This window comes from Hyaena hyaena, unplaced genomic scaffold (genome assembly GCF_003009895.1).
Source record: "Hyaena hyaena isolate Hyena2069 unplaced genomic scaffold, ASM300989v1 scaffold_169, whole genome shotgun sequence".
In the NCBI taxonomy this organism is placed as follows: Eukaryota; Metazoa; Chordata; class Mammalia; order Carnivora; family Hyaenidae; genus Hyaena; species Hyaena hyaena.
Genome location: NW_024080801.1, coordinates 941,946 through 966,589, shown reverse-complemented (window position 1 = coordinate 966,589; position 24,644 = coordinate 941,946). Strand labels below are relative to the sequence as shown.

At 58.0% G+C, this 24,644-nt stretch overlaps 1 protein-coding gene across 3 annotated transcripts in view; it reads left to right on the top strand.

The window, feature by feature from the left end:
* Positions 1–24,644, top strand: part of ST3GAL1 (ST3 beta-galactoside alpha-2,3-sialyltransferase 1) — a 93,830-nt gene that overhangs the window by 60,422 nt on the left and 8,764 nt on the right. For 2 of the 3 annotated variants that reach the window (XM_039240192.1, XM_039240193.1), the window contains 2 exons: positions 15,700–16,606; positions 23,819–24,015. In XM_039240192.1, coding sequence (XP_039096123.1) covers positions 16,295–16,606; positions 23,819–24,015 — 509 coding nt within the window. In that variant the 5' untranslated portion in view covers positions 15,700–16,294. Of the gene's footprint in view, positions 1–4,298; positions 4,310–15,699; positions 16,607–23,818; positions 24,016–24,644 lie in introns of those variants that run through there. The other variant, XM_039240194.1, reaches the window with a different exon arrangement.

Sequence of the window (24,644 nt, the reverse complement as noted above, 5' to 3'; positions counted from 1 at the left end):
TGACCTGAGCTGAAGTCGGACGCTCAGCCCACTGAGCCAGCCAGGCGCCCTCTGGTATTTAAAGTTTAAATGTCCGTTATGTCATAGTCGCTGCTGCATATGTTTTATCTCCAAGTCCCCTGCTGCTTGGCCACTGCTTGAGCTCCCGTGTGCTTACGGACAGCAGATGGTAATGACCGCGTCCTCACAGCCAGCTCACTCCGAGATCCAAACAGCTTTGCTGCAATCATATAAAGAGGTGGACTTGAAGTTATCACAAACCAACACACCGCAAAGAGGAAGCAAACTCATCCTCATCGCTCTCGTCTTTCCAGTTTTTTGATGATTATTCCTTTTCTCCGTGGATCATAGAAATGTTTACTATGTAGCTCTGGTCCACAGCGTGCACGCGCGCACACACATGGACACCAATGCAAAACCCGCCTGGCACCGTCTTCCCCAGTAAGGGATGGTGTGGTCCCTCACTGGAGGGAAGGAGAAGGTGTATAGGGTCAGGACCCCAGAAGGCAAAAGAAAAGTATGAGAAAGGAAGCCTGTGGGACAGTCCATCTCCAGATCTGGCCTCTCGTCCCACCCCACGCTACACACCTGGAGAGAAAGGCAGCTTAAGTGGGCGACCCCCCCACAAAGCCATGAGGTCCCTGTGTGAGCCCAGAACACCCCAAGGCAAGAAAGACTTCCTGAGGTCCCACAGCTGTAAAATAGGCACGCTGGCACTCGGGTCGCCATTCCTGCCCTGTGCCGTGTGCGCTCTGCTGCGCCCAGCGTCGGGCCAAGGCCACCCTGTCCAGCCTTGGTCTCTCTGAGACTCCGGGCTGACAGCCAGCCTTTTCAAAGTCCGCCTCTCCCCACTGCACGGGAGGAGATAGAAGGACACCTGCTTTAAAGCAAACTGGGCACAGCAAGAAGGTGCTGCAGAAGGTGCCGTGTTCCCGGAGGGGGAAGACCTCTGATGGGCGGCTGGGGACCAGCCGTGCGGTCTCCCAGCCCCAGCGCGCAGCAGAGATGCAGGTGGGGGTGGGCGGGACACTCCCAGTGTCGAGTGCCCGCTTGGCGCCCCGGTCTCCAGGGCATTCTCTGTCCTGTGGTCCACTGAGGCTCGCTCGTCCCCTCTCTCCTGCTCTGCCTGCCTCCCCCGTTGGTTGAGGGTGAGTCGCAGTTGTGTGCACCTCGTGGGGGGAGAAGGGGCATAAGTCCCCCTGCCTGTGTGGACGCACCCTCAGGGAGGTGATGGGCTCTATCGCCCGAAGTGCAGATACTTAGCTTGAGAAGCTCCGGGTTTGTAGCTGTGCTTGCCCGGATCACCGTTGAGCTTCACATGTATGAAATGGGTGACTCTGGGCCAAGCGGCTTAACCCCCCTGGGCCTCCGTTTTCTCATCTGTAAAACGGACATACGGACATCTGAATGGATTCGATGAGTTAACAGGGAAAGGACTCTTAGACCTGCACTTGGCACAAAGTCAGGGGCTGCTCTCAAGAGGATCGATCCGGAGAAGCAATCAGATGGGCCATCACCTCCGTGCAGGTTCCCTAAGAAGTCAAAAGGCATGTGCTGTTGCTGTTTTGGTTTTGCACACGAGGGCAGAGTGTGGCCAAGTGGCTCGTCCAAGGTCATGCATCTGATCAGGCTTTGGAACTGCATCCCACGTGGCATCTAGAGCTGAGGTCGTGGGGTCTGCCCGCTGTTTGTTGGGGGGAGTGGCCCTGAGTAGGTCCTCTAAGCTGTCTGGGCCCCTGTGGCCCATAAGTGCTACTGAGGAGGCATTTTCAAACCATCCTCATCATGGTTCATGACGGTTCATCATCGCCATCATGGCTCAGGACACCAGGCAGGAAGCCATCTAAGGGGAGGGAGCTGGCTGGGTGTCCCCAGTCGTGGCATCTCCCTACGTGGTTGAAGACACAAACACCGCCGTGTACGGCTTCACTGCAGGTACGGCACACACAGCGCAGGCCTTGACCCCGGGTTGAATCAGGAGCCGTCCTTTGCTGGGTGCCCTTGAGCACGTGCTGCCCTTCGCCTTCACTGAGAGAGGTGAAGCATTGTCCCTTTGTAGAGCTGGGGTGAGGATGGAATGAGGTCCGGCGGGGACTGGGACATGGTTGTGGCCATTAGGTACAGGCATCTGTGCCTGGGAAGAAGCCCAGCATGTTTGCGTGGATTTCTCCGTGACCTCATTCTCTGCCCTGGCTCCAAGTCCCGCTTCGCCTTGGCTGCTCCCAGCTCTGGGGACGCCCCCCGCACCTTCCCTTGAGCCTCACCGGCACTGTCTGGTTTCACCTGGTCCGAAAGCTCTCCGGCCCGTGATGTGATCCTTTCCCACCTGCTCCAGGCACCCATGTTCCCAGTCCTCCCCGTGGGTGCTCTGAAGCCCCTCGTCAGCAGGACAGGATGTCCCTCCTTTCCCCCGTGTGGGCCCAGGGGGAGGGGGAGCCACACAGGTGACTTGGGCCCAGCGTGCCGTGGAGTTGAACAGGCAGCTCTTCCTGATGCTGCTGCCCTTCCTCTCCTCCGAAGTGGGGCCCTGGGGGGCTAAGACAGGACAGCTGTATCCCAGTGACCCCACTGGCCGCCGGGATACCCCTCAACCTTAGTTTCTAGGGATAGTTCGTGCCAGACTCGTGCTTTTATCTGGGGCTCCTGCCCGTCTCTGAACTCCAGTGGGTGCTGGGCTCCTCTCGCCATAATCTCTCCTTGGAAGTCGGGGCCTGGGAGGGACGTTCTCTCTTCAAGCTACCTACCTGTCAGCTATCTAAACCTTCCCACCAGCCCCCAGGACTCCACCTGTCACATCCAGGAGCCCTTGAGAAGCAACGACAGGCCCCTGAAGCCGGGCTGGGGTGGGGCCCTCAGAGTTCTCAATGGTTCTTCCTTCGTTGTGACTTCTGCACCACCTAGACCGGGGAGATCTCTTCTTTCCTGGGGGCGCGTGTGAGCCTCGACGTGCATCCGCAGCCCCGGCCACCACACACCTCTGCATGCTGCACAGGTATCTTCGGACTCTGAATTTAGCACTGCTCAGTCTACACCCATAAGAAGATTTGCGGATTTAAATTCCTTTTGTGCGGCTCAAAATATGAAAATACATCTACTCCTTCTCACATGACCCTAATCCTGCTTAATCGTATTTCTCTCGGGTGCTTCTCCAGCCCCATGTTCTGAACCACCATTTGTGTCCCAGAGAATCTGTGTTTACCCCCCAACCGCCCCCGCCACCCCAGCAAAGGAGTGGGCGAGATGTACTGGGATAATGGCTGGAGGATTTCCAAGCGCAAGAAGGGTGCACTCTCAACCTGTCTGCAGCCCCCCGCGTGTGGGGGGCCTGGGCGAACGGTTGAGTCTGCGCAGGAAGGAGTGGGGAAACTGAGGCTTCCAAAGGCACCAAGATGGAGACAGGGCCGGTCTTCAGACTCCGGGGGCTCTGTGCGCCCCATCAGTCTCGTCTCCATATGCCACTGGCATCACTGCTGTGAGCGGCTCACAAACCATCAGCAGCTCCCAATGCCTTTATCTCAAAGTCCACATTCCGAATGACTCCCTCCCCCCCGCCCACCGCAGCCACCCAGAAAGGCACCCTGGTTTCCGTAACCGCAAGATGCCCCCATCATCACCGCCACCACCGCTGCCGCCGCCACGCGCTTTTTAGGACCCCACCTCTTCGCCCTCCTGAGTCTCCACGGTCACCTCCTCCACGGAGCCTCCCCTCTTTTTCCAGTTGCCATCAGTCCACTACTTCCGAGTCACTGGGGCCCTTGGAGGTGCTGGTCCCTCATGAGCAGAGAGTTACATGTGTGAACTGCCACGCATTGGCCCAGTCTGGCCTCCCTGTCTCCGGGTGAAGGGGAGCGCACCCCCTGGTGTGGGCAGTTGAGTACAGGCGTCCCCACAGGTGAGGTCCGAGGCCAGGTGAGAGGCTGGGCAGCGCTGAGGAGCAGGCTCCGGCATCAGCCCGGCCCTTCCAGGCCATGTGACCTTGAGAAAGTACCCTAAGGGCCTCAGCGTTCCCATCTGTGAAATGGTACTGATAGTACCGCCTTCCCCGTGGGGCCCGCACTCCCTCTCGCACATGCCTGTCCCTGAGGAGCCATGGAGACTTGGGAAAGCGTAGCCGCTCAGAGCCTCACTACCTCCATCCCTGCAGAGCGGAGTGAAGGGTACCTGCCCCAGGGGTCCCGCAGGAAGACGAGTCAGATGTGGACACGGCCTGATGATGGGCTGACTGTGCGTGGGTCCGAGGGGGAGGCGGCTGGGGCGGCCAAGCCGATCCCGAGATATAGAAGAGACCCTCCTGGTGGCCACAGAGCTGGTTAGAGGTGCTCCTCTGGCAAAACAATGAGGATTCTGAGAGCTTGACTTTGGGGTCTAACAGAAGTGGGGGGGCAGCGGATGGGGGGGCAGGCGAATTAGTGGCAGGGAAGGGCTCCGGAATGGGTAGGGGACAAGCCACCTGGAGCGGCCTTGGGCTGGCAGGGCCTGACCCTGTGGCTTGCCCGCAGTGGCCACGTCTTCTGTAGGAGGCAGTGTTGGGGAGTCCACTGGGCCCGGAGTGGGTTAGAGTGCCCCCTAGTGGGACCTGGAACCTGAAGTGAGCCTGGGGGGGTACTGGTCTTTGCCATCTCCCTGGCGGAGTTCCTGGGCAGCAGTGGGAGCGGGCTTGGGAAGATTCCAGAAAGATCAGCTTCCCGAGGTAGGAGGGTGGCCAAAGCTCTGGGCATCCAGCTGGCCCCAACCAGCTTTTCACGGGAATCCTCTGAGGCTGCCAGGGCTGCTCCTAGAAGTGGGGAGCAGGGCTGCCCGTGGGGGGCCCCTCCCAGGGTGCACCCGCCAGGACCGGCCGGGGAGTGGGAGGGGGCTGCACCCGCCAGCAGGACGCAGTGCACTCAGCGTGGGCCGCGGAGGGCAGCCTGAGGGAAGGGTTATTTAGCAGGACGTGGTCTGGGGCAGAGGGACCACAGAGCGGTAGCGTCCCCAGGGACAGAAGCAATGGGGTGTTTCCAGCTCTAGGGCTGAGGGGGTGAGAGGTCGAGGACGGAGATGTCGCTGAGACCCCGAGGCAGAGCTGGTGTGCCCCCAGTCTTCCCCTGCTTCTCCAGCCTCCTGCCTGTGTCCGTTCCCATGGGCCACATCCACAGAGCAGGAGCCCATGATGCGGGCCCTGAGGCCAGCGCCCCGGAGCAGAGCCTGTGGGGAAGGTGGAGCTAAAGCCCAGAGGCCCAGCCCCAGGCCGGAATCCCCAGAAGGCCTGGGTGCACACCTTCCGCGCTCCCTGAGCGTGGGAGCTGCCCTTCCGTCAGCCCTGACCTAGCCTCCAAGCAGCGGGGCTTGGGCAGCCCGTCACCTCCTGGGCCTGGGCTGGGAACCTCACTGTGTCCGACCCTGCAAGGGCTTCCTGGGACTCCAGGGCCGCCCCAGCCCTTGGGCCTGGCCCCACGCCCGCCCTCCAGCTCCCTCTTGCTCTCTGGGTTTCTCCCTGCTTGGCCTTCTCTCTCTCAGTTCCCCCAGACCCCCCTGCTCTCCGTGAGAGAGGTTTCGCACCTGCAGCTTCCCCAGCCGCCTAGCTACCCATCTGTCATGGAGGCTTCAGGCCATTACCACTTCCTAGGGACACCCGCCGGCTCCGCCCCACGCTGGCTCCTCTATAGCCCTTGAAGGCCGATGTATCGGTCAGGCTTCTCTAGGGAAACAACCAATAGAGAATAGGTGTAAGCATATGAAGGGATTCATTTTCAGGAACTGGCTGATGTATTTTGGAACTGGCAACTTGCAACTCTGTAGGGCAGGCCAGCAGCCTGTGGATTCAGCCTGTTACAGGTGTTTTTAAACTATATTTTACTTATTTATTTAGAGCAAGAGTGGTGGAGAAGGGCCAAGAGAGAGAGAGAGAGAGAGAGAGAGAGGGAGAATCTTAAGCACGCTCTGCACTGAGCCCCTATGTGGGGCTTAGTCCCACGGCCCTGGGATTGTGACCTGAGCTGAAGTCAGGAGTTGGACGCTGAATGGACTGAGCCACCCAGGCGCCTCTCTGTGTTACAGATTTGAGACGATATTCCTTCTCCGGGAAGCCTCAGGTTTTGCACCGAAGGCCTTCAACTGATTAGATGAGGCCCACCCCCATTTTGGAGGCTACAACTGATTAGATGAGGCCCACCCCCATTTTGGAGGCTAATCTTCTTTATTTAAAGTCAGCAGATTATAGATGGCAACCACATCTCTAAACTGCCCTTACAGCACCACCTAGGCTAGGGTTTGGACCGAACAACTGGGCGCCATGGCCTAGCTGAGCCGACTCGTAGAATTGAGCCACCACCACCTTTCCCAGTTCTTTGTGTGATATTTTGGTAATCGCAGCCTCCGCCCCACTCCGTAATGTTAAGTTTCAGGAGGGCAGGGTAGAAGGACATTTGCTTTCTCAACCATTGTTTTGTGAGGCACATAACAGAGCAGCGGGCATATAGCAGGTGCCCAGTAATTGTTGCATGAGAGAATCTGAGGGGGAGAGGGGATCTGCAAAGTGGGTGGCGGGGGGCAAATCGGAGGGGGCGTCTGGTGCACAGAAACTGTGTGTGTTAAATATTCAGCTTCGCACAGGGCGCTCCTTCAGTCTGAACCCTCCCCCATCCTCCACAACGCATCCCTTCTTAGCTTCTCAAACTTACGATGGCCCCAGGGCAAGGTGAAACTTCCCTAATATTAATGTTGATAACGATTAGCATTTACTGAGGGTCAGGATTGTTCTGGACACTTTCTATGTCCTTACACCCTCAGCATGGATTCTGACGCCTAGTAAATATTCAGTGTTCTGGGTAACATTTTATAACGCGGGGGCAGCGCATCCCTTTAGGAAGTGACTGTCCCCACTAACCTCCTACGCATTATTTTTTTCTCTTAACGGAGTCTGGGATGTGCAGGGTCTGGCATGACTGTCCCATTGTACAGATGAGGCACTGAGCGCCAGCGGTGTGGACTGGCCTGAAGTCGTGAGGTGACTCAGTGTCCCTGCCGCACTGCAGGGCTCCTGCCACAGCGGGGGGCGGGGGGGGAGGGTGCTGTCTCTGGGAATCATAGGAGGGAGAGAGGCCTCAAGGTCAGCACAGCTGCTGGCCGGGTTAATTGGGAAACCTGGGTTTTACTCTGGAAAGGGAGAAGCAGCCACCCCCACTCCGCGGTGTTGGGGAGCCTGTCACCCTCATTTACTTCTGTGTGCCCGGGGCCCCCTCTCAGGGCCCCCTCACTGTGGTCAGGTTCCCCTGGGGGAATAGTTTGTGTAGGGAACGATCAGAGCTTGGCTGGTCCTTCCAGCCCCGGGTGGGGAGAGGTGGGGAGCCGGGCCAGGCCCGGGCTGGGCTGTGGGTATATCGCTGCCAGCTTTGTGGCTGACACAGAGCAGGCGGGGAGGAGCTGGGGTGAGCCCCCCACGGAGAGAACCAAACAAGCAGGGAGGTCTTGCGCTCACCCCGCACTGGGTGCAAAGCTGGGCCCCACGCTGCCTGGCGGGGCCCCTCTCCCTCTCCCGCAGCCCTGGCGCCAGGCTCAGGGCAGGACAGACCCCGGACGCCACCCGCTGGGCTCTGCCTGCACCCCCTTCCCCACCTACCAGTGGACGGCCTCGGGCAGGTAACCTGACTGCTGCGAGCCTCTGTCCCCGCTGCGGAAGATGGAGGTAATACCCGGTCCCAGCAGCAGGGCTGTGGTGGGCTCGGGCAGTGTGGTCCACTCTCCTGCTTAGGAGAGGCTCTGGCAGAGAGAATGCCTCCTTCCTGTTAAGCACCTCAGAGGCAGGGGTGGACTTTACCCCCCATTTGTGGATGGCAGACCTGAGGCTCAGGAAGCCCACGTACTGTCCCTGGGGTCACCGCGTCGAGGGGCTCAGGTTCGGACTTCCCTGCAGGGCCGGGCCCCTGGCTGCGGCAGCTGGACCGGCTCCCAGACCTCCCCCCGGGCCTCCTCTGCCTCATTCTCTGCTTGGGTTCAGCCCGTGCCGCCTTCTGAGCTCCTTCCCTGAGACGGGTGGAAGCCACACCAGCGCAGCAGGCATGTCTTGGACCCTGGGGCCTGGTTCTCCTCTGAGCTCTGGCGCCATTGCTGTGTGTCACCGGACGAGTCATTTCCCCTCTGTGAGCTCAGCCCCTACATCTGTCAGAAGAAATGGGGCCAGGATGTAAGGTGGGCTGTGTACCCTGTGCGAGAAAACAGCACCCGCTGCAGTAATAAAGCCTGACACCAGGTGGCGCCCGGGATGTGCCCTTGCGCTGCTCTAAGCAGGTGACCTGCCCTTGACTCTTGGTTTCCTCGGCCCAGCCCTGTGAGGTAGGTGCACCCCTTGAGGCGGAGGCTTTAAGCAGATGGGTTGGATTTGGGAGACCTGGTGCCTGAGAAGTTGTTGGAAAGGTGTCAGGAGCAGAGAGCCCTTGGGTATTTTGGCCCGACTGCTCCAGGCGGAGGGCCAGAGGCCAGGAAACTACAGGAATCCAGCGCAAAGTCTGCAGCCCGGAAGCGAGGGAGGCAGATGGTTCTGGGCCCAACGTTCTGACGGCGAAGCGGCGTCTGTCGCCGTGAGGGAGGGTGGCCCTGCCTGTCCCACTACTACTGGCCTGAATCTCAAGTGCATCCGGAGCCCTCCGGGCAGGGGAAGCTGAGAAATGTGGTTCCCAGACTTTTAGGCCCTGCAGTAGGGGAGAGGGTACCGGGGCGGGAGGAACGAGTCCTCACTCAGTAGATCGGACCCCGCCTTGCGGGCCGTGTGGACGGCAAGAAACAGGACGCCCTGACGCCCTCGCTTGTAGACAAGGTTGATGCTCTGTGAACTCACCTCTGCACGGAGAATTTGGGCCGTGTGGGCTGCAGATACCTAGCCCCTGCCTCTCCATTGCTCTGGGACGCCTTCCCTGCAGGTCCTCAGAGGTCACGGCCACCAGCATAGGGAGCAGCCTCTCCAGGAAGGGAAGGCAGAACCCAGCAAGTTGGAACCTTCATTTTCATGAAGCCCCTGGGGTTGTTCTTTCACGTCTGATTTCATTTGTTCTTTTAAATAACGCTGCCGCGAGGGCAGGCCAGGGGCTCTGTTAGATTTTTGTTGTTGTTGTTAAATAAATGAAGAACTGAACCTGAGGGAGGACAGAGAATTGATGTTTATGAGGCACCAACTGTGCCGGAGACCGGCTGATCGCTTCTGCGCACGTCCTTCAGTCTCCCGCAGCCCTCTTAGTGGGCACCAGGGGTCCCGCTTCGTGGATCCAGAAACCAGTTCCAGAGCCTTTCCCTTGCGCACACGACTGGGAATGGGAGGGATCAGGGTTTGAACCTGGGTCTGCCCGTGTCATTCCTCGGACAGCTATTGGCCGTGCGTCACCAGCAGGTGCCTCACAGACTCAGACCAGGCGGATCCCCAGTGTCCAGTGTACGGGGCCAGGAGGGACAGCGGTTCAGGGAAGAAGGGAGCTTCTTTGATGGGAGGCTCGGGGCCCCTCCCCGGCTGGTTGTTATTTCACGCCACCCCGGGCCACCGTGCGAAGCAGCCGGGACGCCAAAGGCCAGGACGTAGTGGGACCCGGGTTCCAGTGATCAGAAGCTTCGTGGGCGCTCATTCCTTGTAACTGCTCGTCATGTTGTCAGGATGGGTGGGGCCGGAAAGTCCTTCTCGCTGAGCCTCTTGAAGCTGGTGTGCGTGGAGGGGAAGTGAAGGCAGACGGAGCCGGGGTGCTGGCGGCCGACGGAAGATGCCGCTACGACCCCGCACCCGCCATCTGCCTGCTCCGCTGGTGTGAGGCTATTTGATTAGTGTGGCACCTCTGGGGGTGCTCTGGGCCCCACCCTCTCCTCCAGATCTTCCAAGGCACCAGGAAGCCATGCCAGGCACCAGGCACCTGGGAGGCAGAAGAAAGGCACTGTGGCCTCTGTTGCTAGCTGTGGCAGAAGCTTGCAGGCCATTTCTCCCACCGAGAACTCTAAAAGCCGGATGGGCTAGAAATCCAGCTCTTTCAGGGGCGCCTGGGTGGCTCAGTCAGTTAAGCGTCTGACTTTGGTTCAGGTCATGATCTCACAGCTGGTGAGTTCGAGCCCCGCATCGAGCTCTGCTGACAGCTCAGAGCCTGGAGTCTGGTTCGGATTCTGTGTGTCCCCCCAAGTATATCAAATATAAATAAACATTTTAAAAAATTACACACACAATAAAAAAGAAATCCAGCTTGTTGAAGGTAGTAAGAGAACAGCCAGGGCTTGAGAGACCCGTGAGAGAAGGGAGATGGAGGGCGTGAGCCTGACATCCCTGCTGCCTTCCTGCATGAGGGACGGGCTGGCTCTTGAGGCTCCAGAGGCAAGCAGGGGACAACGGTCCAGTCTCACAAGGCTGGGAGTCAAACTGGCTAAATGAAAACTGGAACCCAGGACCAGCATGGCAGCCCACCCCTCAGCGACCAAGGACCCAGAGCTGAAGGAACCACAGAGAAAAGAGGGCTTATCCTGCACCTCCTCTTCCCTCCGAGGCATTCACAGCACTTCGGCTGCATGACGTCAGAGCCTGAAAAGCCAAGCTGAGAACGGCAGCTGAGAGACTGAAAGGCGGGACCCCGCTTTTTAAAACCTCACAGTTCAGGGGAGACGGAAATCCGAGGTGAGAGCGGGCAAGGAGGTGGCGCCTTGGTAGGCATCCCCCCGTCCTCTGAGAAGGGCTGTGGCCTCAAGTGACGGCAAACCAGAAATAACCAGTCACTGTGAAAACTAGAGGGTGGTCCCAGTCATCCCGGTCACCAGCTGGAACGGAGTCCCATTCCCCCCCCTCCCCCTCCCCGCCCAGTTCCGCTCTGAGTAAGGACAGCCTGCCCCAGGGCCTCGGCGCGTTTGGCACGCACAGTTACCGGGCTGCCAGGAGACAGAACCAAATGACCAAAGAGAAATAGAAAAAATAGACAGTAGAAGTAGACCCGCACGTTATCCGGGTGTCACGAGGCACAGACACGATCTTTAAAACAGCTGTGATGAATAATTGCAAGAATATGGACAAGATGGGGGAATTTCACCTGAAGAAAATAAGAGCCTATAAAAATTTGGCTCAGATGGAAATTCCAGAACTGAAAAGTACAGTAAGTGACGTGAATGCGGTCCCTAATGTCGAAGACATTAGTCATAGAGGAAGTGGGCGTGGATGACGTAGTACCTGTCTCAAGAAATTGGAAAGATGATGGATTTTGAGCCCAAAGAAATGACAAGAAAGGAGATAATGAAGATGCAAGCAGGTATCGATGACACAGAGGAGTCACTATGGCAATAGAGGAAGATCCAGAAGGAGGCAGAAGCCTGGGGCAGAGCCCCGCCTCTGCCACCATCCTGCTGTGTGACTTTAGACAAGTCACTTGTCTTCTCTGAACCTCAGTTTCCCACATCAGGGAAATAAGTGTGATTATCCATTTGGCCCAGTTGATGTGGGGTCACACGGTAGACAGTGCAGAGCCTCGTCATCAAATGTGCTGATGGACCCAACCATCGACTCATTGTTCACCTGGTCACTTCACTGCACCCCTCATGCAGGGGGCGACGCAGAGAGCCAGGGGGCATCCCAGCCTCAGGGGCACCATGCACTAGTGGCAGGCTTGAACAAAACCGTCAGAAAGCTGTGCTGTTCGGTCACCTGGTTTTCCAAGCATTTAAAACAGCTCTTCCGTCAGGGCTGGTCCTTGCCAGCATCTTGCTGTCCCCAGACGGGCTCATCTTTGCTAAGGACCTTCCTTAGGGAAATCTTGGCTTTCTGGATCCTTCAGAAGGTACTAATGTGTGTCACCTTTGTTCCAGTGACCCCTTTAGACCGTCAGGTACACGTTCTCCGTGGCTTCGCCTGTACAGGCATCCCGCGGGGATATCGTGGGTTCCGTTCCAGACCTCCGCGATGAAGTGGATTCATCACAAAGTGAGTCAGATGAGTGTTCTGGCTTCCCAGTGCGTACGAAGTTATACCATAGGAGTCTATTATGTGTGCAGTGGTGTTATGTCTTAAGAAACAAGATACATACCTTCCTGCTTTCCTGCTAAAAAATGCTAACCATCAACAGAGCTTTCGGCCCACTGTCATCACTCGTCACAGGTCATTGTAACGAATCTCATAACAAAAACATTTGAAATACTTCGAGGCTTAGCAAAGTGTCGCCCAGAGATGCGAAGTGAGCACACGCGGTTGGGAAAATAGCACTGACAGACCGCGAGGCACGCGGACGCCGCGGTCCGAGTTGTAAAAGGCGCCGAATCTGCAAAGTGCGACTGAACGAGGCGTGCCTGTCCTGCACGTGGCCGTGAGGTGGCCGGCATTCTGCCGGCAGGCTGGGGCGCCATTTCCCGAGGGAGGTGTGGGTGCCTCCCCCTCCCCCTGCCACATGTTTGGCGCGCAGAGATCTTGGGCCTGGGGCATCTTGCTCCGGGTCCCATGGCCGGGAGCCAGGGCTGGCATTCGCCTGTGTGTGACAGATGTGTCACTTACTGGAGTACAGGGAAGTCGCGCATTCCTTGTTTCTTCCCTGGGGCCTGGGCGGAAGGGTGTTCCTGCTTTTCCACTGCAGCGCATGTGAAGGCTTTGGGAAGATTAACTCGCACCAGTGCAGGTAGCGGGATCCGAGCCACCACTTGGGCCTTGGGGACACGGCTACCGGGATGTGGTGGGTGCACGGGAGGAGGGTGGCCGGGCTCCCCAGCTCCTGCAGCCCAGCCTGCCCTCTGCTCCCCGCACTCACTGCGCCCCAGCACCAGCTTAGGACATGAATCTCTCTCCCACGGAGCCAGGACTCTGTAGGGACCTGGACTGCTCATTCAGAAGGTCATTTGCTCCACGAAGTTCAGCAGTCACCGATCTGAATGGCCCTGTCTCTGTCCCTGGCATCAGCATAGAGTCCGTGGGGGCGTTTGGCACCCTGCTCGTTGCCAAGACCCTGCGGTGAGACCCGGTTGCTCCTCTGCTCAGACCCTCCGGTGGGTTCCCTGTCACTCTGAGCGAACTTAGTCTTTCTAGTGGCTTCCGCAGCCCCGTGCTCTCCGGCCCGCCCTCACACGTGCCTGTTCCTCTCCTTGTCATCGATCCAGGTGCAGCTGCCTGGCGAGCTCCTGCCTTGGACTCCGTCACGATACGTCCCTACCACCTGCCCCAGAGCCTGGCACATCACAGACCCTAGAAAATACGTAGTGAGTGACTCCGGTGGCTGGACAGGCCCTGACGGGGTGACAGCCTGGCAAAGTGGAAACCATCTGGGATACCAGCCCCATTTTCCAGTTGAAGAAACGGTTCAGAGAGGGCGGGTGACTGTTCACAGTCACACAGCAAGGGGGTGGTACAGCCCAGTGGGTGTCAGAATCCTCTGATTCTCAGTCTGTGCTGTTCTGCTCGGATCTCCCCTCTAAAATGTTGGCCTTTCCCAGCCTTCGCGCCCCAGGGCATGGGGCCCAACAGTGAGTGAGACTGAGTCCCTACCCTCATGGAGCCCTCCCGCCCAGGGAGGAGGCGGATGAGGAAACAGCACACACAGAGCAGAGCCAAGGCTGTGGAAGCCTGGACAGGACTCAGTTCCTGCCGGGAGTGGGCGGGCCTTCCTCCAGGAGTCAGCACCCGGCGATTCCGAGGAAAGAGTAAGAGTTAAGCAGGGCAGGGTGGACTTTGTGCACCGTGGGACCAGCCCAGGCGGGAGCCCAGAGGCAGGACCTGCTGTGACCTGTGGATCGGTCACGTTGCTTCGAGTTAGAAGCATCTGCTTTACAAAATCAAGGGGATTTGTGATCTATCTCGTGTCCCTAAAATATCACGGCTTAGGGTGGATTGCAGGTATGGCTGGACCAGACTCAGCATGCTTGCCTCAGTCCTGTTCAGCCCTCGCTTCGTCTAAGCTGGCCAGCATGACCTTGACTTTTTTTTTTGTTTAATAGTTTATTGTCAAGTTGGTTTCCATATAACACCCAGTGCTTGACTTTTATGTCCAAAAATCAAACAGCCAGAGCAAAATCAGGTTTCTTCCCCCCCTCCCAGTCAGGGGGTTTGGTCTGATTGGGGGAATTAGCACACATTCTGGACATCCATGGGCCAGGAGGGCTGGACCTGTGTCAGCCGAGTTAGAGTGGAGCCTGCCCTTGACACTAAGCACGTTAATCTAACTCAGGTGACAGAGCTGCCTCTTTCTGGAAGGGCGGGAGGTGGAGGGGTGGAGGGGACCGCTCTGGGCACCAGTAGATTACCAGTATGCGTGAGCTTGTCTTGAACCGTGAGAAATGGTGCACCAGGCAAAGCAAGATGGCCCTGCCCCCTGAGTGAAGAGTGGAGAAGGTTGTAGAAGGCTGAAGCACATATGAACCCTGGTGTCTCCAGGAACGCACGATGGATTTAATTTGATTTTTGACCCTCCCCCACCCTTTTTCTACCAAATGGTAATAGCTCTTCAGCTGTTACTTTTCTAGAAAAATGTGTCCTGTGGCGTCTACATATTAAGGATGGGGACAAATTGACCAGACAGAGATTAGGACTGGGGCAGGGGACACATTCTAAGCAGAGACCAGAGTCCGCATGGACTCTCGGCCCCCCAGCGCCCCTCCACATGCATGGATTCAGAGGGACGTGGATTTGGATCAGGCTCTGCTTCCTCCTTTCCCCATGACCTTGAGAAAGGCATGTAGTCTCTTTGAATCTTAGTTTATTCTGAGATCAAAATGGGGAGCCCCTGTCTGGCTGGCAGTACACTTTGATGACTCTTGGAGGAAATAGATACATAAGAACGATTGACCGTCATGTCCAGCTTTTAGTGGACCGTCCAAGAATATTCATTCAGTCACGCACGGAAAGAGGAAAGTGAAAGTTTAGCAATCACCTAATAGATCCCAGAGGCTCAGCATGTGTCACTTTATCTTATCTTTATAACCACTTCTTTTTTTTTATAGTTAACTTATTTTTGAGTCAGAGAGACAGAGCACAAGTGGGGGAGGGGTAGAGAGGGAGAGGGAGACACAGAATCTGAAACAGGCTCCAGGCTCTGAGCTGTCAGCACAGAGCCCGACGTGGGGCTCGAACCCACGAACCATGAGATCGTGACCTAAGCTGAGTTGGATGCAACTGACTGAGCCACCCAGGCGCCCCTCTTTATAACCATTCCTAAGTGGCAATGTTGTTCTCCCATTTTCCAGAGGAAGAAACAGAGGGCAGGAAGACTGCCTGACTTCCCAAGGCCACAGGGCTGGTAAACCAGAACTTGAACCTGGGCCATCGAAAGCCTACTTTATAGGACTGGGGCCGACTGGCGGAGGTCGAATGCCGAGGTGTGCAGAAGCAGAGAATTGTGGTTACATTCAGAATATGAACGAGAGGGTGAAGGAGCGAGAAGGCAGCATGTACTTACACGTACCTAGCGTCTCTGTGTGTGTGTGTGGCACTGTACGTGCATCGTTGACTCATTCCACAGACTTCGGTTGAATGCTCGAATGTCCCAGGCTCTGGTTGCAGGAAGGATGGGCGGGGCAGTTTCCGTGTCCCCTAGCAGAATAGGCGTTACCATCCCCGTTACCCACATGCACACCCCGAGGCTCGAGGAGGTAAATAAATCGTCTGTAGCCTCCCATCTCTTTGGCTTAACAACACAGCAGGAGGTAATGGAGCTCATCCTGGAGGAGGTGAGGAGAAAGAAGTCGTTTTCTATAACAAGCTAATAGGATTTCATCCTGTTTGCTTCCTCCTTTTCTGTGCAGATGACAGACAGCCCTCCGTGCCTTCATCAAGCAGGCTGCTTAATGGTGACAGCATGGGAAAAACCGGGCTCTAATTAAGTATCATCACACAGCATCCCTTCCGGAGGATGGTGGCAAAGACAGCTTCCCCCTGTCCTGCACCGTGACCCTTCCTTCGAGGTCCTCACCACCCCCCTCCGAGAGTCCCCGCACCTGTCACAAAGATTAACTACCCCTCAACCCCTTTGGATGGGAACGGAAATCATATTATTAAGTTTGATTAAAGCTTCAAGAGACATTATCGGCTGTTTAAGGGCTGCTGACGAAGCAGCCTGCTTATTTCCTGAAAAGACAGATTATATGCAAGAGGAGTCAACCCCTGCGTCCCCTCCACGAGTGGTCACTTAGCCTCCGACCCTCACAGGGTGATGTCCGGCGCACAGGGGCGGCCACTGCCCAGCGGGAGCCAGGTCGGCCGTAGTCGCCCTGGGAATCCCCACCTTGCCTTGTGATCGAGCCTCTGTCTCTGGGATTTTCCTCCCACGTTCCCCACTCGGCTCCCGGGCGTGATTTCCTCCGGCGCATCCCTGGGAGGCGCCCCCTCTGGAGAGCAGAAATGGTGACCATGAGGAAAAGGACTCTCAAAGGGCTCACCCTCCTCGTTCTCTTCATCTTCCTCACCTCCTTCTTCCTCAACTACTCCCACACCATGGTGAGCACCACCTGGTTTCCCAAGCAGATGGTCGTTGAGCTGTCCGAGAACTTCAAGAAGTTCATGAAGTACGCCCACCGGCCGTGCACCTGCGCCCGCTGCATCGGGCAGCAGAAGGTCTCGCCCTGGTTCGATGAGAGGTTCAACCGGTCCATGCAGCCGTTGCTCACTGCCCAGAACGCGCTCCTGGAGGAAGACACCTACAGCTGGTGGCTGGTGAGTGCCGGGACGGGGTGTGGGCCTGGGGCTGCGCGGGGCTGGGCACCCGGGGCCCCGCCCGGCTCTCCTCCGTTCCCCCGACTGCTGTTTATCGAGGATCCGCTGCGTGTAAATCAGAGCAGCGCGCTCTGTGTTAGTTTCCTGTGTCTGCCGTAGCCGATTGCCACAAGCTGGTTTAAAGCAGCAGACACATCACGCCAGGCTCTGCACCCCATCTTCACACGACCCCTCTTCTGAGTCGCTCCAGGTCTCCAGTCTCTCTCTACCCTTCTCTATAAAGCCACCTGCTCCTCAGTTCAGGGGCCTCTAAATCCGGGAGGATCCTTTTTTTTTAATTTATTTTTTTTTAGTGTTTTTTATTTATTTCTAGGAGAGAGAGACAGCGTGAGCAGGGGAGGGTCAGAGAGAGAGGGAGTCACAGACTGAAACAGGCTCCAGGCTCCGAGCTGGCAGTCAGCACAGAGCCCGACGCGGGGCTCGAACCCACAAACCGCGAGATCATGACCTAAGCGAAAGTCGGAAAGTCGGACGCTTAACCGACTAAGCCACCCAGGCGCCCCTAAATCTGGGAGGATCCTTAATGCCCGCCGTGAAGACCCTTTTCCACAAGGTCCCATTCACGCGTCCGGGAGTTAGGATGTGGATGTACGTTCATGCAGGGCTGCTCTTCCACCTGCTGGATGTCGAGATGCGAGGTCCTGCCTCTCCTGGAACTCTGTTCTGGCCGAGAGAGACAGATCCGAAGCGGAGAAGGCAGGCACAGGTGGAAATGCCGTGGGAAGGTCTCATGAGGTTTGTGAGAGAAGCTGGGGGCAGGGGCCTCTGTAGTGGGGTCGTCGGGGAAGGTCCTTGAGGAGGCAGGGCTAGAGCTAAGACCCAGGTAAGGAAGGCACTGGCCATGGAAGGATCCGGAGCATGTGCCATAGTCGTGGCAGCAGCGAGCATAAGGAGCGCTGGGAGGCAGTGGACCAAAGAGTGGCCAGGATTAGGGCAGGGCTTCACCCTCACACTCTTGACATGTGGGGCTGGACACCCCTTTGTTTCAGAGACCGCCCCGCACATCACAAGATGGTTAGCAGTATCCCAGGTCTCTAGCCGCTAACTGCTGGTGTCACCCAGCCCCCAGCCGCGAGAACCCGAATGTCTCCAGGTGCTCTCAGATGACCCCGACAGGGGCAGGGGCTGCAGAATTGCCCCTGAGACCACTGGGGTAGAGAAGAGAAAGCTCAGAAAAGAAGAGCGACTTGCGCACAACAGCGCATTCCGATCCAGCCCTCATTACCTAGAAATACTGGTGAGAAACTTCTAGAGTGGAGGGCCGGGACAGTATTCAGCTACCTCCTTCCCTAAGGCCCTCAGGGAGGGCAGTTTCTAAAACTCTCAGGCTGGCGGAGCCCAGAATGTATAAAGAGGTACAAAAAAGCAAACCAGTGTGTTGCTGTAATGTCTGTATCGTCTCAGAGCGTGCTCTGTGCCTTCCGCACTTAGAAATTAGGACCCGGCATCGGGGTCCCCGGATTCTGCTCCTGACTTTCTGGATCTTATCAGGAGTGCTTCCCGGTGAACCTCTTCGTCATGCGGAGTCTCGGCTTGAGGGTATCCCAGCCGCCGCGCCACGTTCTCTCCAACGCTGCGAACATCAGCCTCTCACGTTTCTATTTCGTTTCGCTGGCCGAATGGGCAAGTAGTACTGAATTTGCTTTTTTTCTTCCCCAGCACTTCCCAAGGCTGATCGTTTTGCCAAGTGACTGTTCGCGTTTATCAACTTGTCCGCCCACGTTCCCACCCCCAGCTCTTATCTGCAGCCCTTCTTTTTCTGGAGCTCAGCCCTTGGTGGCCACTTGGAAGAGGCCGGCGCTGGGAAGAGAGAGCCCTCCACGATAGAAATCAATAGAAAGGAGCCGGGCCTAGAGCTTCCAGCAGAAGCCAGCGGAAGGTGGCTCGTGCCATATGACAGAGGATGCAGCCCCAGACTCTCCCCACGCTCAGGGCGCCCCAGACCCCTGGGAGCCTGGGTGTGGAGCAGACGGCTGAGTCGGCATTTCCCGGCTTCGTCTGTGCCGGGGACGCCCAGCCGGTCCTGGCCAAGGCCACTCAGCCGTCACGGGGGAGCTGGGCCCACAGAGCCTTCATCCGTCCTCTCCCAGGGCTGTGGGAAACTCGGGAGAACGCAAGTGTCAGGGCCCAGGGCCGACCGGCTGAGCCAGGAGGAGTCTGAGGCCAGAACTGTGGGGTCCCGCGTCTCTGAGCTTCAAGGTCCCCGTGGGTCTCCGGGGCCTCCCGGCAGGTGGAAAACACAAGGCAGACGTAGCCCTGAAGGCAGCAGAAGACAGAGGCCATCACATAGGGTCCCGCTTGGGCTCGGTGCCCGCCCCCCATCAGCCTGCTGACCTTCTCCTCCCGTCTCTGTCCCAGGCCCAGGGCAGGGTCCCCTGTGTCCCCGCCACATTTCCACTCCTGACACAGGCCACACACAGTGGGACCCTCCGGCTCCTGCCCCGACCACAGAAGACCTCTTCCTGCCCCAAGCATCGTGCTCAGTGCACTTGACAATAGTAGCCCCCATCCGGTGCCACGTGCCACTCGGGCCAAGGTTTCCAGGCACTGCCTGCCCACCCCCGGGCTTCGCCACACCACACCCCTTCACGGTGAGGCCGTCTCACCTCCGTTCTTCACTGGTGAGGGGCACCGTGGGATCACATTCTAGTGCAAGGACATGCTGTGGAGTCAGGGCCGGCTATTCATATCTTGGGGACCCTGGGGAACCCACTCCACCCCTCTGCACCTCAGTTTTCTCACCTGTAAAATGGGTGCCTCATACCACCTTTCTCATAGGCTGGTTATAGGAAATAAATGAAAAAATGCCTACGACGTTCTTAGCGCAGGGCCTGGTCTGTAAGAAGAACCACAGAAGGGATGAGGCGCCTGGGCTGCTCGGTATGTGAAGTGTCCGACTCTTGGTTTCGGCTCAGGTGATGATCCCGCAGTTTGTGAGTTCTGGCCCCGCGTCAGGCTCTGTGCTGGCGGTGCAGAGTCTGCTTGGGATTCCCTCACTCGCTTGCTCACTCTTTGTCTCTCTCCCGATAGATAGATAGATAGATAGATAGATAGATAGATAGATAAATAGATAAACTTAAAAAAAAAAAAAAGCAAGAAGGCACACTCTCACCGACAATGAGCTTTCAAAGTCCAGCAAGTCCCTGCTCTAACCTGCCCAGGTCACACGGCATCGAGCACATGATGGGGGGCTCAGCAGCGATGGGTCCCACGGGTGTGTGAGTGTGTGTCGGCTCTGGTAGAGGTCATTCACTTCCTCAGCAAGCCCAGCAAACACACAGGGAGCAGGCTGCTGTATGTCACGCCTGTGCTTGTGGCTCGGATTCCGAGGGGGCCGGCAGGCAAGCCCTCAGCAGCTGTGGGTCACACTACGCCCGTGCTCAGGGCCCTGAGGTCTGGGCACGTGCTTAAGTCAAAGATCAGTATTGGGGGGTTTGGGGAGGCTCTCCTGCCGCCGCATGGCAGGCTGGATCAGGAAGGAAGGGCAGGGTTTCCTGGACGGAGAAGGAAGGAAGGGTGGGCGGAGAGGGTGCCACTCTGCAGCACACGCATGGGTGGCCACAGGGGCTCTGGAGGCCAGACATCAGGCCTCCAGGCTGGACAGTCTGTGCTACACTTCCCGCCCCCAGGACTCCCGTGGGGTCAAGCGCAAGGGCAGGTGCACTGAGCGAGGCTCTTCCCAGGCTGTGCTCTGAGCGAGAGCGTGCCCAGGGCATGCGCCTCCCTGTCTCAGCCCGCTGAGGGGGACCCCGCATGGGACACCATGTCCCCGCCCTCCCTGGCTGCAGACAGCGCCGGCCCCACTCACCCACATCCTGGACTTGGCCTCTGCTTCCTGGCCGTGCCCTAAGATGCAGTGCGTCCTCGAGGAGCCGGGCCCCAGTCGGCACCTCTGGGGCAGGGGCTGGAGGCAGACCGGGGTCCTGGAAAACTCCTCAGGACCAGTGAGAAGGGGAGGGGGCCTTTGAACTTTGAGCTCAACATTCTCTCCGATGCTTGACTCGGCAGCCTGGTAGTGCTCTTACTGTTACTTATGAAAGGCAGGGAAATGGGGATATTCCTTCCCGAGGAGGACAGGGCAGGGATGTGGCACTGAGGGCCCTGCCCAGACCAAGCCAGCTGGCGGGGGGGGGGGTGAGCGGGGGGGCAGGGGGGGCGATTTCGGATTCTAATCTGCAGGAACACAGCCCGTCTTTCCTACCCAGGTTCTTCTGGGCTTAGCTGCTGCCATGTTGATGCCGGTGCCCGGAGGCCTCGCCCCTTCCCCTCTCTGGGCCTCGGGGTCTCCAGTAAAGCACCACAGCAGACCCCGAATTGCTGATGTGGGGCCACGTGCCACCTTGCGTGGCCGGCAGCGTGATTCTAGGTGACGTGAGGGCGTCAGATGAGGCCGCTGTCGTTGTCTTGCGGTGTCTGCATTTGCAAGGACTTTAACTTGACCCGATGTTCCCTGATGCACTTCAGCACCTGCCCGTCTTCCTTCTAACTCTTCCTTCTGACGGAGGGTGGGCAGCTTGCCCGGGCAAGCCACCGTCGGAGCCGGAATGAAACATTACTTTGTTTACATTGTTCTCTGCAATTACTTTTTTTTTTTCTACCAAGTAATCCTTGCTTTCCATTTGTGGTGGGGATGTGAGATTTCCCTTTAAGATGAACTTGTTTTTTTTTTTTTTTCTTTTTCTGTTTCTGCGATGAGCTATCAGTGAGGAGTCAGGTAGTAACAGCCGGGTGAGGCGATGTGGGGCTGTGCTCCTGAGTCCCGTCTTCTGTTGGCATCAAACCCCGGGGCCCCCAAGGCAAAGCGCACACACGTGTGATACGCTAGGAGCTCAGTAAATATTGCTGAGCGCTGGATTAGAGAGTGCCACGCTGCCCTTAATCCTACAGACGGTGTCGGGCTCTGAGGTGATGACACAGTGTGAAGACACTGGTCCTGAGCACGTCTTCTGGGTGCACAGGGGCCCTTCCCGGGTGGGGCCATCTCTGGGGACGCCTGCTATCTGGATGGGGCCCTCTGCCTGTGCCAGCATCGCCCGGGAGCTGTTGGAAATGCAGGTTCTTGGGCCCTTTCCAGCCCTACTGAGTCCTCTCCCTGAGTCCCGGCAAAGTCCTCAGTGACTCCCCACTCGGAGCTCCCGGGAGGTGCTGTCAGGAGCAGGTGTTAGGCAGGGGATTGTTCTGTGTCACTGTGTCAAATGTACAGGATTGGCCATCTCAGTGGCATTAAGTACATTCGCGCTGTTGCGTGACCTTCACCACCGTCTAAGGCCAGCGTTTTTTCGTCATGTCCCCAACCCCTGCACCTGATACATGCTAATTCCCCTCCCTCCACCCCACGCCCCCCGGAAGCCACCATTCCACCTTCTGTCTCTATGAGTCTGACGCCTCTAGGGACCTCGCAGAAGAGGGACCCCTCAGTATTTGTCTTCCTGCCCTACCTCACGAAGCGTGTTTCCAAGGCCCTGCCACGCCGTAGCATCTATCACTTTCCTTCTTTTTTATGCCCGCGTGATATTCCACACCTGTCCCGTGCGCTCACTTGTCTGTGCAAATCCGACTTGCTTCCGCTTCGCGGCTGCTGCGAACGTGAAGGACAAGGTCCTGTTGGGGACCCGGCTTTCCGCTGGCGAGGATGTGCTTCGGGGCAGAGCTGCCGGCTCACACGGTGGCTCTGTGTTTGTCTTACGTGGCGGCCGCGCTGTTTTACATCCCCACCAACAGCGTACGCGGGCTCCGGTTTCTCCCTCTGCTCACCAGCCGCTGTCGTTCTCTCTCTCCCTCGTTTTTATGTCTCATAACCTCCGAGCGGGTGAGCTGAGCGGCCCAGGACCTACTGCCCGCGGCGCTCCCGTGACAGGTGCGAGGACACCGCCTGGGCTTACCGTCAGGCCTCTCCTGTGGAGACGCGATTGCCCCGTCACGGGGCGGTGGGGGACTGCGTGTGTCCCCATCTGCGCCGCCACTGATGTCCAGCCAAAGCAAGCTCTAGCCTCTCCTTTGTTGCCCAGCCACTGCCCCTGCCTAGTGCCCCGAGAGGTGCTGGGACTCACCCCACAGCCACCTCCTCCGGGCCCCTGCCGTTCCAGCGGCCGGGCTTTCCCAAGGGTCTGAGGCCGGGGCCCTGTTGTGGGAGAGACTTTACATTCGGATTTTAAAAGCCTGGGTTCAAATCCTGATTGGAATTTGGGGCATGTTGATTCCACCAGCCTGGGCCCCAGAATACCCTACCCGCTTGCAGTTCTGGTGCGGTGTGGTGTATACCCGGTGTGGTGGGGTGTGTACCCGGTGTGGTGTGGTGTGTACGCGGTGTGGTGTGGTGTATACCCGGTGTGGTGTGGTGCGGCGTATACCCAGTGTGGTGCGGTGTGTGCCCGGTGCGGTGTGGTGTATACACGGTGTAGTGCGGTGTGGTGTATACATGGTGGCATGGCGACAGGGCCGGAGGGAGTGCTCCTTAGGAAACGCCACCGGGTTCTACCAGGAGTGAGGGGGTCGGAAGTGCTGAGCTGGGTCTTAGAGGTGAAAGCAATTTGCTAGGCAGACACGGAGGCCTTGATGCGTCCAGCAGAGGGCTGGGGCCCAGTGGTCCCTGGTGGAGGTGGGGGCGGAGGAGTGGGGGGATGGGCAGGAGGATGAAGGGAGCAGAGGCGGGGGTGGTGGGCATGGAGGGTCACTTGACCCTTCTCTCCTGTGGCTTTCTCATGTTATCCCGTCTCAATGCCTCAGTGGCTGGCAGAGTCGCTAGCACACAGTAGGTGCTCAGAAAACATCTGCGGAGGGAGTGAGGGATCTCTTTCCATCTCCTAGAGGGGCCCCTGGGCTTCCGGAGCGGGGGTGGCTGTCTGTGCTTCCTCAGCCTCCAGGTGTGCAGCAAAAAGGAAGGTGCCAGGGAGGGGTCCAATGAGCATGGCGGGGGGCGGGGGGCAGGGGCCCGGTGAGCATTGGGGGGGGCTCGGGACCCAGTGAGCACTGGTGGGGAGGCTTGGGGCCCAGTGAGCACGAGGTGGGGTTTGGGGCCCAGTGAACATGAAGGGGGGGCTTGGGGCCCAGTGAGCACAAGTCAGGGGCTCGGGCCGGCAGCCGGGTGGCTGAGCAGACCCCCCAGAGGCAGCAGAGGGGGACTCACCTTCTCCTTCCGTCCTCCCCCCGCAGAGGCTCCAGCGGGAGAAACAACCCACTAACCTGAACGACACCATCAAGGAGCTGTTCCAGGTGGTGCCTGGGGACGTGGACCCCCTGCTGGAGAAGAAGTTGGGGGGCTGCCGGCGCTGCGCCGTCGTGGGCAACTCTGGGAACCTGAGGGCGTCCTGGTACGGGCCCCAGATAGACGGCCACGACTTCGTGCTGAGGTGAGCACCTGCCCCTCGGAGCTCAGTGGCGCCTTGGCTCAGGGTCTGGAGGTCGGGGCCCCTGTCCTGGCCTGGACAGGCTTCCCTGCGGACCCCAGCGCCCCCCCCACTACCTCCCGAGGGCCTCGGTTTCCCCAGCCGTGCGTTGTAGGAAGGAACTGGGCTCGCAACATCTCTTTGGACCCAGACGGGAAACGATGCGAGGGAGGCAGCCAGTGGGCACGGGAGGTGCCTGGCGAGAGGGCACGATCTATTTGAAGAGTCTCGTTTAATCTTTAAAATTCAGTCCCATCTTGGGGCGCCTGGGTGGCTCAGTCGGTTGGGCGTCCGACTTCGGCTCAGGTCATGATCTCACGGTTTGTGGGTTTGAGCCCCGGGTCCGGCTCTGTGCTGACAGCTCAGAGCTTGGAGCCTATTTCGGATTCTGTATCTCCCTCTCTCTCTGACCCTCCCCTGCTCACGCTGCCTCTCTCTCTCTCTTAGAAATAAATAAAACGTTAAAAAAAAAAATAGAATTCAGTTTCGTTTTACAATCCAGGCCACAATAAAATGATACGTTTTTAACGTAAATCGTTTCCCCGTTGCCAAGTGAGACATCCTCCAGCAAGTCATGTGTCCTGGGTGTCCCT